This window comes from Esox lucius, chromosome 12, assembly GCF_011004845.1.
Source record: "Esox lucius isolate fEsoLuc1 chromosome 12, fEsoLuc1.pri, whole genome shotgun sequence".
NCBI lineage: Eukaryota > Metazoa > Chordata > Actinopteri > Esociformes > Esocidae > Esox > Esox lucius.
This window is the reverse complement of record NC_047580.1, coordinates 36,049,256-36,062,904: the sequence shown is the minus strand read 5'-3', so window position 1 is coordinate 36,062,904 and position 13,649 is coordinate 36,049,256. Positions and strand designations below refer to the sequence as shown.

The 13,649-nt window shown below is 41.5% G+C and overlaps 1 protein-coding gene across 1 annotated transcript; it reads left to right on the top strand.

Annotated features, from left to right (window-relative positions):
• Nucleotides 1-1,284: 1,284 nt before the first annotated feature.
• LOC105028941 (mitochondrial glutamate carrier 1) lies at nucleotides 1,285-12,414 on the top strand. Its single transcript, XM_029124001.2, has 9 exons — nucleotides 1,285-1,548; nucleotides 3,331-3,456; nucleotides 4,158-4,213; nucleotides 4,687-4,777; nucleotides 4,964-5,082; nucleotides 6,208-6,394; nucleotides 7,058-7,215; nucleotides 7,885-7,960; nucleotides 8,525-12,414. Exons 1-9 carry the CDS (start codon nucleotides 1,526-1,528, stop codon nucleotides 8,682-8,684), a joined length of 996 nt encoding a protein of 331 aa, XP_028979834.2. The 5' UTR covers nucleotides 1,285-1,525; the 3' UTR covers nucleotides 8,685-12,414.
• Nucleotides 12,415-13,649: the final 1,235 nt, after the last annotated feature.

Genomic DNA, 13,649 nt, shown 5'->3' with positions numbered 1-13,649 from the left:
AAAATAACATAAAGCTCAGACACGTTAACAATAAGACTTGGCTTATAACTGAAAAACAGAATATATAATAAATAGACTCTAATAAAGAGACTACAATAACCAGACTATAATAAACATACTACCGTAACCAGACTACAGTAAACAGACTATAGTAACCAGACTACAGTAACCAGGCAATAATAAACAGAGGATGCCATCTCCACAGCTTTACACTCTGCCCTGACCCACCTGGATAAAACCAACACCTATGTGAGAATGCGATTCATAGATTTTAGCTCAGCATTCAACAAGGTCATCCCCTCTAGGCTGGTCAACAAACTCCATGACCTGGGGATCAGCGCCCCTCTCTGCAACTGGGCTTTGGACTTCCTAACCAACAGACCCCAGTCTGTCAGGTTAGACAACTCCACCCTGATCCTGAACACTGGCGTTCCACAAAGCTGTGTGCTGAACCCTATCCTGAACTCCCTCTTCACCCACGACTGCGTTCCTGTACACAGTTCCAACACCATTGTCAAGTTTGCCAAAGACACCAGCAATTACAATAAGGTTGAATCTAATCTAATCAAAAGCAAACAGACTACTGAAATGTGACTAATAAACAGACTACAGTAACCAGACTACAGTAACCAGACTGCTTTAACCAGATCACAGGAACCAAACTATGGTAAACTGATTACAGTAACCAGTCTATAACTAACAGACTACGGTAACCAGACTACAGTAAACAGATTACAGTAACCAGACTATAATAAACAGACTTAGAAGAGGATTGGTTACACCAGAGCTGATGTAGGATTGCTTTTATGGTGGAGACTTATCAAGATATAATAATTCCGTTTTGTATTTTTATAAATAATAAATTTTAGGAATAGTAAAAAATGCAACTCAAAGTATGGCATGTGAATGTGGAAGTAAAATGTGGGGTGTAGATTTTCAACTGATTTTCAACAGACACATATAAATGTCTCCCTCAGTCATTCTCAGTAATCACTAGAACAAGTTGAAAACAAGATAGATATAACAAACAACAAAAGGAAACAAATCTGAAATACTAGGCACATAATTCATACAAGTTTTAAATGGATAAAGGCATTTAGAATATTACAAGTTACTGTATGTATGGTGTTGTCATTATGTGCTTTTCTCTTTTTGTGGTGCAGGAGTTGATGGGTGGGTGGAGGCTGGCTTCATATGGGGATGTGTAGTTCTGCGTGCCTGCCTCCAGCAGGTTCTGTGAGACAGTATATAAACCCGTCTGCGCCTGTCTCCCTCTGCTTTCCTCAGTCACCCTGTCCCAGCCACCCGGTCAGCACCCAGCTTCCCAACGCTCCAAGCCACACGCCATATCTTCAGGCTTCAAGACCAGCCATTCACCCTCCGCCCAGCAACAGACCTCTCCTTCAGGCTTCAGGACCAGCCAGCCAACCTTAATTTAGCCAGCCACCCTTACTCCAGGACCCGCCTCCACCAACTGTCTGTAGCCAACCAGCCTCTCCTCTTATCCAGCCAGACTAGCAGACCCATGGCACAACAGCAACAGATAAAGTATGTTGTCTCTTTCTGTTTCTCTCTCTGTCTCTCTCTTCTTTCTCACTCTTTCTGTATCTTCTCCCTCTTTTGCCTTTCTCCTTTTGCTCTGTATCACTCATGTCAACCTGAAATGTTCCATTGAGCAATATCAGTAGTTCAATTCTGTACAAGAATGGATCCTGAACATTGACTTAAGAATAGTGATGTTAATCACTCCGATTTCACCATTTTCTTGTACTGCAGCAGTGACTCTGCTTAAGGGATTAGGGCCTGGTTTCAATGGCGGACATTTCTGACAACTTCTGAAAAGGAAAACCAGTATTCCTGAGTGGGTCTGATGAAAGACAATTCCACTTTTTTTTACTTGATGGTTTGTCACTCTGAAAGTAGCATACAAACCAAGAGAAACTCATCAGGGTGTGTGAGCAATCCTTATTTCCTTTCAGTCTAATGGCCAAATTGCTTTATATTAACATCGATCCATAAGTGGAATTGAATTAACATGAGTTCTTTTTAAACATGCTCCAAATCTCTTCATTCTTTCATACATTTTAAGGTAGCAGTGGCAAGTTAGCTGACGATTGTAATTGTTTAAAGAAAATAAAACTATGGGTTAGTTTCTCTTGGTCCATTGACTGACATGCCAGAATGTCCAGGTTCAAGCAGATATGTAAGGTATGAAGTCACGGGTGGGGGATGGGGTTTATGAAGACTTACCCAGCAACGCAGGGTGTTTTGTGTCCAAAATATTTCTGGCTTCTCTCCATAGCAAAGACAAACCTTGTAACTACTCCAAAGCTGTGTTGTGTGTCATTTGTGGTGTTACAAAGCAATAGATACTAATCAAAATTGTTTTTTTAAGATACTGATAATTATAAGAAACAAGATTATACCAACTTCCTGCTTGTCGGTCCAATTGATCCAAAGAGAAGCATTGTATCGGCTTCATCAAGGTGAACTGACAGCCACAGACCATTCCATTCTCAATGAAACAACACGCAATATGGCTTTTATTTAATTATTTATTGATGTTCTTGTCAGTTTTTTTAATGTAACGACAAATTTGGGCAATTTCTATGCTTTACTGACAAATGAGAGAAAGTGGGAGAGATTGAGGAAGGAGTGTGCTGAAACAGGATCCGGCTTGAAACAAATCCGTGTTCTCTGGGGACATTGGATCACTGTAACAGCCTTGGCCTCTACAGAACAGTGTTTTGAGAAAGATAGTTCATGATAGTTCAACACTTGATAGCCGAACATGCCATTTATAGTTTAAATCAGAGAGCTCTCTCTAAATCCAAAGTATGCTAAATGCCCTGTGCATGGTTTATTGGCATCATAGCAGACAATACAAAAAAATATGCAGTGGATGAATTTGCTTTTGATAAAGACATCTCTCCCTGAATGAGACACGTGTGTCATGAGGAAGGAGAAACCTGTCAATGTTCTTTAGTGAAGTTAGTGAGCAACTCGTTATACATTTTTTTATATCTGCAGTCTGCTCTCCATCCTCACAGCTGTTACACAAATCACTTCTGTCAAAGCTGCAACTAAACCTACTATATGTGTGTCTGTGTGTGTGTGTGTGTGTGTGTCTGTGTGTGTGTGTCTGTGTGTGTGTGTGTGTCTGTGTGTGCATGTGTCTGCGTGTGTCTGTGTGTGTGTGTGTGTGTCTGTGTGTGTGTGTGTCTGGGTGTATGTGTGTGTCTGTGTGTGTGTGTCTGTGTGTGTGTGTGTGTGTGTGTCTGTGTGTGTGTGTGTGTCTGTGTGTGTGTGTGTCTGTGTGTGTGTGTGCAGCCTCCCAGCCAAGCTGATCAACGGGGGGGTAGCAGGTATTGTGGGTGTGACCTGTGTGTTCCCCATCGACCTCGCTAAGACACGCCTCCAGAACCAACGCAGTGGACAGCAGATCTACCGGAACATGTGAGTGATCATGGCTCAGGTTGCCAATAACAACAGAACCTCCAGGAACTCGACAGTGGACTGAGAAGCGGTCCAGGTTGAATGTGGGGGATAGCGGGGCCTATGTGTCTCTTGCACATTTAGAATTGCCATCATGCTTGCATTTCTACAGTTGTACACACACATCTACCTCACTGCTGCTATCTCTGCATTTCAGTGGCACCTGACTCCTTCAATTTCCCTGGACTGCACATCTAGAATGCCATTTAGAATTGCCATTTGTACCCCAACAACTATTACACACATTATACTTAATACTTCTTAATACTTCTGCTCTCCTCTATTTGCCTTCATTGCACATCTATACATTCCACTTGTAACATACATACAGCTCCAAAAACATTGGACAGGAAAGTTTTGAGTGAGGAACAGAATCGTTCAATTTGCAGTGGTCTCTTAATTTTAACCCTTCTGTTCCTCACTCAAAACCTTCCTTTTTGACTTTTCTGGAAAGGAAAAAAAAAGGTGCAGTGGTCTCTTACTTTTTTCTGGAGCTGTATATTTGCATTTTCTGCCCTCTTCTATTTGAACTTCTGGTTATATGCAGACTGCATTTCGTTGTACTGTACTTGTACTATTCAATGACAATAAAGTTGAATCTAATCTAATATGATTTGGGAGTGACAAAGGCATGGCTTAGCTTTCTATTTGTTTATTTGTAGGATGGACTGCCTCATTAAGACTGTCAGATCTGAAGGCTACTTCGGAATGTACAGAGGTAAGACTGAGATATAGCTGCATGTGTGTAGGGCCAGTATTGTGTGTTTGTGTAGGGCCAGTATTGTGTGTGTGTGTAAGGCCAGTTTTGTGTGTTTGTGTAGGGCCAGTATTGTGTGTGTGTGTAAGGCCAGTATTGTGTGTGTGTGTGTAAGGCCAGTATTGTGTGTTTGTGTAGGGCCAGTATTGGTGTGTGTGTGTGTGTAAGGCCAGTATTGTGTGTTTGTGTAGAGCCAGTATTGTGTGTGTGTGTGTGTGTAAGGCCAGTATTGTGTGTGTGTGTGTGTGTAAGGCCAGTATTCTGTGTTTGTGTAGAGCCAGTATTGTGTGTTTGTGTAGGGCCAGTATTGTGTGTGTGTGTGTGTGTGTAAGGCCAGTATTGTGTGTTTGTGTGTAGGGCCAGCATTGTGTGTGTGTGTGTAAGGCCAGTATTGTGTGTATGTGTGTGTGTTATCTAATACTGTGTTATTGTAGGAGCTGCAGTGAACCTTACTCTGGTGACTCCTGAGAAGGCCATCAAACTAGCAGCAAACGACTTCCTTCGACACCGACTTAGCAACGATGGGTTAGTGCATACACACACACACACGCACACACACACACACACACACACACACACGCACACACACACACACACACACACACGCACACACATGCACACACACACACACACACATACACACAGTCTTATTCAATTAATATATTTGTTTGTTAGAGCTGTTTGACTCCCCACTGTGTTGATGTTTTTCAGGGGCAAACTGACAGTGCTGAAGGAGATGATGGCCGGATGTGGAGCAGGGATGTGTCAGGTCGTCATCACCACTCCTATGGAGATGCTAAAGATCCAGTTGCAAGATGCAGGCAGGCTGGGTAAGGAAACTGGGTGCCATGTTGGCTCCAAACACACTGGATTCAAAGAAATCACAATTATTGGAAACAAATGTCTCTGCCTGGAGAAATGCATCAGGATGAAGTTGTCAATTGGCTAGAGCTTTTAATGGATCAAGGAAGGATCACATTTCCATACAGATCACCAGAAGATCTTAGTCAATCATCATAGAAAAAAAATAAAAAATAAATACTTAAAAATCAGGATAGTTTTAGTCTATGAATGACTGGTATAGATCAAATATCACCTGGTCTCTCACTGGTACAGGTCAAATATCACCTAGTCTATGACTGGTATAGGTAAAATGTCACCTAGTCTATGACTGGTAAGGTCATATGTCACCTAGTCTATGACTGGTAAGGTCATATGTCACCTAGTCTATAACTGGTAAGGTCATATGTCACCTAGTCTATGAATGGTAAGGGTCATATGTCACTTAGTCTATGGGTGGTATAGGTCAAATGTCACATAGTCTATGACTGGTACAGTTCATATGTCACCTAGTCTATAACTGGTAAGGTCATATGTCACCTAGTCTATGAATGGTAAGGGTCATATGTCACTTAGTCTATGGGTGGTATAGGTCAAATGTCACATAGTCTATGACTGGTACAGTTCATATGTCACCTAGTCTATGAATGGTACAGGTCATATGTCACTTAGTCTATTACTGTATAAGTCATGTTATCTTTGACTGATACAGGTCATATGTCACCTAGTCAATGTCTGGTATAGGTGAAATATCACCCAGTCTATGAGTGGTACAGATCCTATGTCACCTAGACAGTGTCATGTCAACTAGACAGTGACTGGTACAGACAGGTCAAATAGCAACATGTCTATGACTGGTACAAGTCAAATATCACCTTGTCTATAATTGGTACAGGTCAAATATCACCTTGTCTATAACTGGTACAGGTCAAATATCACCTTGTCTATAATTGGTACAGGTCAAATATCACCTTGTCTATGACTGGTACAAGTCACATATCACCTTGTCTATGACTGGTACAAGTCAAATATCACCTTGTCTATGACTGGTATAGGTCAAATATCACCGATGTCTTCCCTGGTTCCCTGTCATAACCCTCCTCTGTCTCTCCCAGTGGCCCAGCAGAGAGTGATGCCCTCCCTGGTTCCATGTCTACAGATGGGCAATACCATCGCTGTCCAGAGTAGATCCTACAATGCCCCTTCGCTGGTCCGGCCCTCGGCCATGCAGATCGCACGGGAGCTCCTGGCCACCAAGGGTGTGACGGGGCTGTACCGAGGTCTGGGAGCCACGCTCATGAGGTGAAGGAGCAGGGGTTGACGCGGTCAGGAGGAGAAGGAGCAGGGGGTTGACTCGGTCAGGAGGAGAGGGAGCAGGGGGTTGACACGGTCAGGAGGAGAGGGAGCAGGGGGTTGACACGGTCAGGAGGAGAAGGAGGAGGGGGTTGATACGGTCAGGAGGAGAAGGAGCAGGGGGTTGACACGGTCAGGAGGAGAAGGAGGAGGGGGTTGACACAGTCAGGAGGAGAAGGAGGAGGGGGTTGACACGGTCAGGAGGAGAAGGAGCAGGGGGTTGACACGGTCAGGAGGAGAAGGAGCAGGGGTTGACACGGTCAGGAGGAGAGGGAGCAGGGGTTGACACGGTCAGGAGGAGAGGGAGCAGGGGGTTGACACGGTCAGGAGGAGAAGGAGCAGGGGGTTGACACGGTCAGGTGGAGAAGGAGCAGGGGGTTGACACAGTCAGGAAAAGGGCTGGTGACAGTCTGGCTATTCAGGGAGAACAACTGGTTGTATGTGTCATTATTATGACTTTAGCTCCCCACTGAGAAGGGCTGAGGCTGCCTCCTCCCTCTGAGAACAGTGAAACATCAATGCAGGAGTTGGCCTTTAATGTCAGATGAGTGGAAGTTACACCAATGAAACCACAGTGAGAGGACACTGTGTTCACTTCCTGTTTCCTCTCAGGGACATCCCCTTCTCCGTAGTCTACTTCCCTCTCTTCGCACACCTCAACCAGCTGGGCCAGCGGTCGCTAGGAGACACCACCGTGCCTTTTTATTGGTCATTCCTGGCGGGCTGTGCCGCCGGCTCTACTGCTGCAGTGGCTGTCAACCCCTGCGACGGTGAGTTGGTCAACCTGTACATTAAGAGTCAAATGTGTCTCCCTCCCCTGTGATAATGAAATGGCTACATTATGTCTCTCACTCTCGTCATATTGTCTTTCTCACCAATTATAATGATATTGCACTATTCTGTCTTTCTCTCCAGTTATAATGATAATGCTCTGTCCTGTCTCTCTCTCCAGTTATAATGATAATGCTCTGTCTCTCTCTCCAGTCATAATGGTAATGCTGTCCTGTCTCTCACCAGTTATAATGATAATGCTCTGTCCCGTCTCTCTCAAGTCATAATAATAATGCTCTGTCCTGTCTCTCACCAGTTATAATGATAATGCTCTGTCCCGTCTCTCTCCAGTCATAATAATACTGCTTTGTCCTGTCTCTCTCCATTCATAATGATAATGCTTTGTCCTGTCTCTCTCCATTCATAATGATGATGCTTTGTCCTGTCTCTCTCCATTCATAATGATGATGATTTGTCCTGTCTCTCTCCATTCATAATGATGATGCTTTGTCCTGTCTCTCTCCATTCATAATGATGATGCTTTGTCCTGTCTCTCTCCATTCATAATGATGATGCTTTGTCCTGTCTCTCTTTAGTCATAATGATAATGCTCTGTCCTGTCTATCTCCAGTCATAATGATAATGCTCTGTCCTGTCTCTCTCTCCAGTGATCAAGACCAGACTCCAGTCTTTGAGTAAAGGAGCTAATGAGGAGACATACAGTGGAGTGGTGGACTGTATCAGGTAATAAGATGACGCTGCTATTTTGTGTATCAGTAATGAGGAATTATAGGTGTGATATTGTTTCTAGGACACAACATTTACTCATGGTATATTGGCCATGTACTAAAAAAAAGCAATTTTGCCAAAGTATTAACAATAGTAAGTAGTATTTTTTACCCATTTAACAGTTTTTATTCGAATAGCATTCGAGACTCCTACCCTTCAGTTTGTCCTGTATTACTTTATTCTGTACAATTTCTTACTGTAGTATACTGTACTATGCTACAGTATATTGTACTATTCTATACGGTAATATATTTCACTACAGTGTATTACATTTTACTATACTGCCCTATACTATACTATTCTGCACTGTACTATATTGTACCATACTACATTCTATTATACTGTACTATTCTGTATTATACTATGCTGTGCATTATACTATTATGTCCTATAGTATAGTATTTTATGTACTATAGTAGATTAACTTCTAATCTTGCCTCTCTCTCTCTCTCTCTCCATTCTCTCCTCCTCTCTCCTTCTTTCTCCTTCACTCTGACTCTCCCTCTCTCTCCCTGACAGTAAGATTCTGCGTAAGGAGGGTCCGGGGGCCTTCCTGAAGGGTGCTGGCTGTAGAGCCTTGGTCATTGCTCCACTGTTTGGTATAGCTCAAGTTATGTATCTGATTGGAGTGGGAGAGTTCGTACTGGGAAACACGACCTTCGACCTGTACTCTGCATAAAGGACAGCACCTGTTGCAGCTAGGATCAGAGCTCAACCACATGCTCACTGGTTTATTCATCGCAGGTGAACTGTTTGAGAGCACAGAGATGCTATGTTAATCATGGTGGTCAATGAGGCCATTTTGTTGTTTTTCTACCTGTTGCTCTTAGAGAGTTCATGGAGATCCAAGATGGATGCCGGCATGTGGTAGCATATGTAACTGGCTAACTTGAAAGGCTGTGAATGAAACTGCAGGGAGCAGTTGTCAGTGCGCCAGCATTCTGTCACATACAGTACTGTGCCGAAGTCCTAGACACCTGAAAGTCAAACTAATTCAGATAGTGTGTATGTGTAAAAAGGAATAATATTCATTATATTCATGTATTGGTATATGTTATATAGATATGTATTTTAATGAAAACACTTACTACCCAAACGAATGGCCTTAGAATGACTTTCATGTGACTAAGGCTTTTGCACAGTGCTGTAGGTATTCCCTCAATGAGGGTTTCTAATGTCCAGCAGTTCCCCCGAACTTTGCCTAATATAAAACCCTGGTCATTCCCTCAATCCAAACTTTAGCTCTAACCTCAACCAGGATCCTGTCTCCTCACCTTATTCCTTTCAACATCCTTCGGCCAAATTGCCACGACTCTGTGTCCCTTTGCCCCTGTCCACTTCGAGGTCAAACTCCCCCATATCTCATATCGCCAGCCCTACCATATCATTCCCTGTAAGTTGATAACACTAATCTAACTGTCTTGTTACACTGTGACACAAGCCAAGGATTTATGTATGTTACTAAACCGTGGAGGAGTGAATAAATTAGAACACGGTAATGGTAGACACACTGACCCTCACAGATATTGCCCAACACCCTTTGGACAATTTCAAATTAGTTTTGTCAGTGCCGGATCTCAATTACAATTCACCTTAGTTAAGCCAAAATATTTCCTGTGGTGTCTGAGGGTTCACGTTGGTTAGCGAGGGTCAGAAAACCTGAGCATGTGCGCCAAATGTAATTTTAGTTTAGTTTTACTGAACAAGGGATATACAAACATATCAGTCATAGTGCCACTGTGTGGTCAATATGAATGTTCTTGCATATGTTGTCTTGACAGTTTTGAAATCTGTTACAATATTGGTTTGACTGATTCCTATTCATGTATTTTTCCAGAACATGACCACATCAATGTTTATTGGTCAATTATGTTGTTATTACTAATCTAAAAATGTTTTTGCATTCAGGGAAATTTATCAATAGATGCCCCATATAGTTTTATTTTGCAGATCATCATCGGGTGCCAGAGGAGTAATGTAGTAAGCTTTTGTCACAATATAAAAAATACAGAAAATCTACTAGGGTGGCCATTTCTCTATGGCAAGACGCATTATTTACCAAGTATAGTGAAAATGGTGCCAGTGGGGTTCTCTGTATGCAGGAAACAATTCTCACCCACCCTCAGACTAGACTTTTAGCAACATGTGCATATCTAGCGATGTTAGCATTGTGTAGAATGTGTTACAGCGTAATCAATATTGGCATTTTAGCCATCAGACAATGTTTATCTAGGCAGAGTTAAAGAAATTTAAGTTGCTCTACTTGAACATTATATATGTTTTTTATTATGGTTTAAAATAATGTGTTTGTAAATACTGTGTTTACAAATATACATTATAATATATCCAAATTATAATGTATGTTTGTTTGTCTCTCAAAGTGATAGTAATTTTCAGTTCTCCGAACAGCAGCCCGTTAGGGCAACTGAATATTCATAGGTGTAATGAGGCGTTAGTTACTGTTTAAAAACAGCCACTATGTTGTAACAGAGACCCTCACTCACACAACCTGGGTTACATGGTCAATTATTACATGTAATCTGCTTATGAAAACTGTAACTGAAATCAGTTACACAAACAGCAAACCATTTTGTAATCAGATTAGAGATAGAGTTATTTTGAAAAAGTTGATGATTACTTAAAGGGGGAGGATTTGAATGGATCCTTCTTGTCTTTTCATAAGGCCTCTTAAAATGGATAGTTACTCAATTACTGAGTTTAGGTAATCCCAAAATTAAGTAACCGATTAAAGTACCTATGTAACAAGCTAGTAACTGTATATGGACATGTTAGCAGTGACTGGACTGGATGACATTTTAACAGTACCATACACAACCCTGCCTGTTCATACTTTTGGATAAAACAGGAGTCCAGCAGACTGCTAGCATAGATTAATAAAACCTGTATGGGATGAACACTCAACATTTCAAATGTATGCAGGTGTAAAAATAACAATATTTAGGCCTACAAAATCTAAAATCAATCAGAAGCATGCCTGTAGGTAGCCTAAATTCATTAGGGCAATATTATATTTTCAAAGCAAAGGTAGGCTGTATCGAATTAACTTAAATTAATTACAAAGCCTTTGCAGCAACAACGCCTAACTCATTTACCCTAGAGGCTATACACTGCATGTTTAATGAAATAAAAAAAGACTATAAAAGACTATAATCTACTGCCCTAATCATAGAAATGTATTGAAATATAATTGCCCACATTAACAATATAATGTATTGAAATATTACAGCCTATTTTAATAAATATAATGTGCCTATATTAATTAATATCAAAGCCTATGAGTACCCTCCAGTTCCACTATGCCTGCATGCTCCAGGACCAGGTGGGAGTCGATTCAGAAAGTAAACCACATTTGAATTTCACTGCATGCGACACTGTAAATGGATTTTAAAAAGTCGCTCAGGAAAATATGAATTTGTCCTTTTAAAACTACTTGTAACACAAATTATGTCTGTGATATAAAGTTTCTAATGACATGTGGATTACATTGATTAGTTTAGGAAAATTGGAGGGGACCTGAACAATAAAAAAAAAAACTCAGATTTGAAATGAAGTTTCAGTCACATTGAGTATCTTGGCCTATTTTGGCAGGGTCATTCTAATTATAATTTTAGCGTACTTCATGAAAAGACTGGAATTCAACTGAATGCTTTCCATTTTTAGAATGGGTTCCATGGGAATGACATGTCCTCTAGATTTAACAGGGAGGTCGATTTAACAGGGAGGTCGATTTAACAGGGAGGTCGATTTAACAGGGAGGTCGATTTAACAGGGAGGGTGATTTAACAGGGAGGGTTGATTTAACAGAGAGGTCGATTTAACAGGGAGGTCGATTTAACAGGGAGGATGATTTAACAGGGAGGGTGATTTAACAGGGAGGATGATTTAACAGGGAGGATGATTTAACAGGGAGGTCGATTTAACAGGGAGGATGATTTAACAGGGAGGATGATTTAACAGGGAGGTCGATTTAACAGGGAGGTCGATTTAACAGGGAGGTCGATTTAACAGGGAGGGTGATTTCACAGGGAGGATGATTTAACAGGGAGGTCGATTTAATAGGGAGGTCGATTTAACAGGGAGGTCGATTTAACAGGGAGGTTGATTTTACAGGGAGGTCGATTTAACAGGGAGGTCGATTTAACAGGGAGGTCGATTTAACAGGGAGGGTGATTTCACAGGGAGGATGATTTAACAGGGAGGTCGATTTAATAGGGAGGTCGATTTAACAGGGAGGTCGATTTAACAGGGAGGTTGATTTTACAGGGAGGTCGATTTTTACGTTTTATATATTCACAAACGTCTCTGTATGCAAGTCTTTATGTGCACAAGAAATGTAAAAACAAACCAAACATACACCTCAGCACAAAATAAAGACTAATGAAACAGAATCCTTGTTGGTGTTTGATGGATTTATGCATCAGTTCTGTATCGAACATTTTTGTTGTTCTGAATATCCATTCAGTTTAATTCTATGGATGTATGGAACATTTCTGTTGTTCTAAAGATCTTTTCAGTTTAGTTCTATGGATGTATGGAACATTTCTGTTGTTCTAAAGATCAGTTCAGTTTAGTTCTATGGATGTATGGAAAATTTCTGTTGTTCTAAAGATCAGTTCAGTTTAGTTCTATGGATGTATGGAACATTTTGGTTTATTTTTAAGGACCCGTCCTGTTTAGTTTCACAAATGTGCAGAACACTTCTGTTTAATTTTAAGGATCAGTTCTGCTTAGCTCTATGGATGTATGGACCAGGTTTCTGGTGTTTCAGACAGTTTAGGAAATGTGGCTGTCCTGTAGCCCAGTTGAATGTGCATCTGAGGCAGAGTTAAGCCAGAGCCCATGCATGCCACCCGTGTGCTGAGTGTCTTGGGTTGCCTGAGAAAGTGTGTGCACTGCAGACAGTGTGTAACCAGATCCCAGGCTGATCAGCCCCCCTGCCCTCCTGGGCAACATGCTGCATATCTACTGATCAGCCCCCCTGCCCTCCTGGGCAACATGCTGCATTTCTACTGGGGACAATCCTTGTATCAGCTGTTGGCCGGCCAGCACCTGTCTGCTGCTGTCAGGAAAGGAAGAGGACTTCCTGACATGAGAGCAATGAGAGGCACAATCAGAGAGCAGACTTGATCAGAGGCCTCATGTTGGAACTGGGTATAAAAACAGGATGACATTATGATCAGGGCGCTTCCTCTACATTCATAATCAGAAAACCAACATCACTATCACAGCTTCCTCTACATTCATAATCAGAAAACCAACCTCACTAGCTCAGCTTTGTCTGCTATAATAATCAGAAAACCAACCTCACTCTCAGTCACACCTACCTTCCTAATCAGGTATTTTAGGCCTTTGGTACTCCAGAACAATGTGTGATTTAATCATTTTAATTAGAGGATTTTTAGGAATCATAATTCAATCTATGATAATCAGGTAATCAGATTGGTAGAAAATGTACCTGTTTCATCCAGAATTAGAAAAGACTGCCTCAAAATGTAAATCTGCTAGACATTAAATAGCCAATCACAGCCTAAATCCTGAATCAGGACAACTGAATGGTGAGTGTGATAAAACACTTATGAAAGAAGGCAGACAGAATCAAACAGACAGAGAGTGGGGAAAAAAA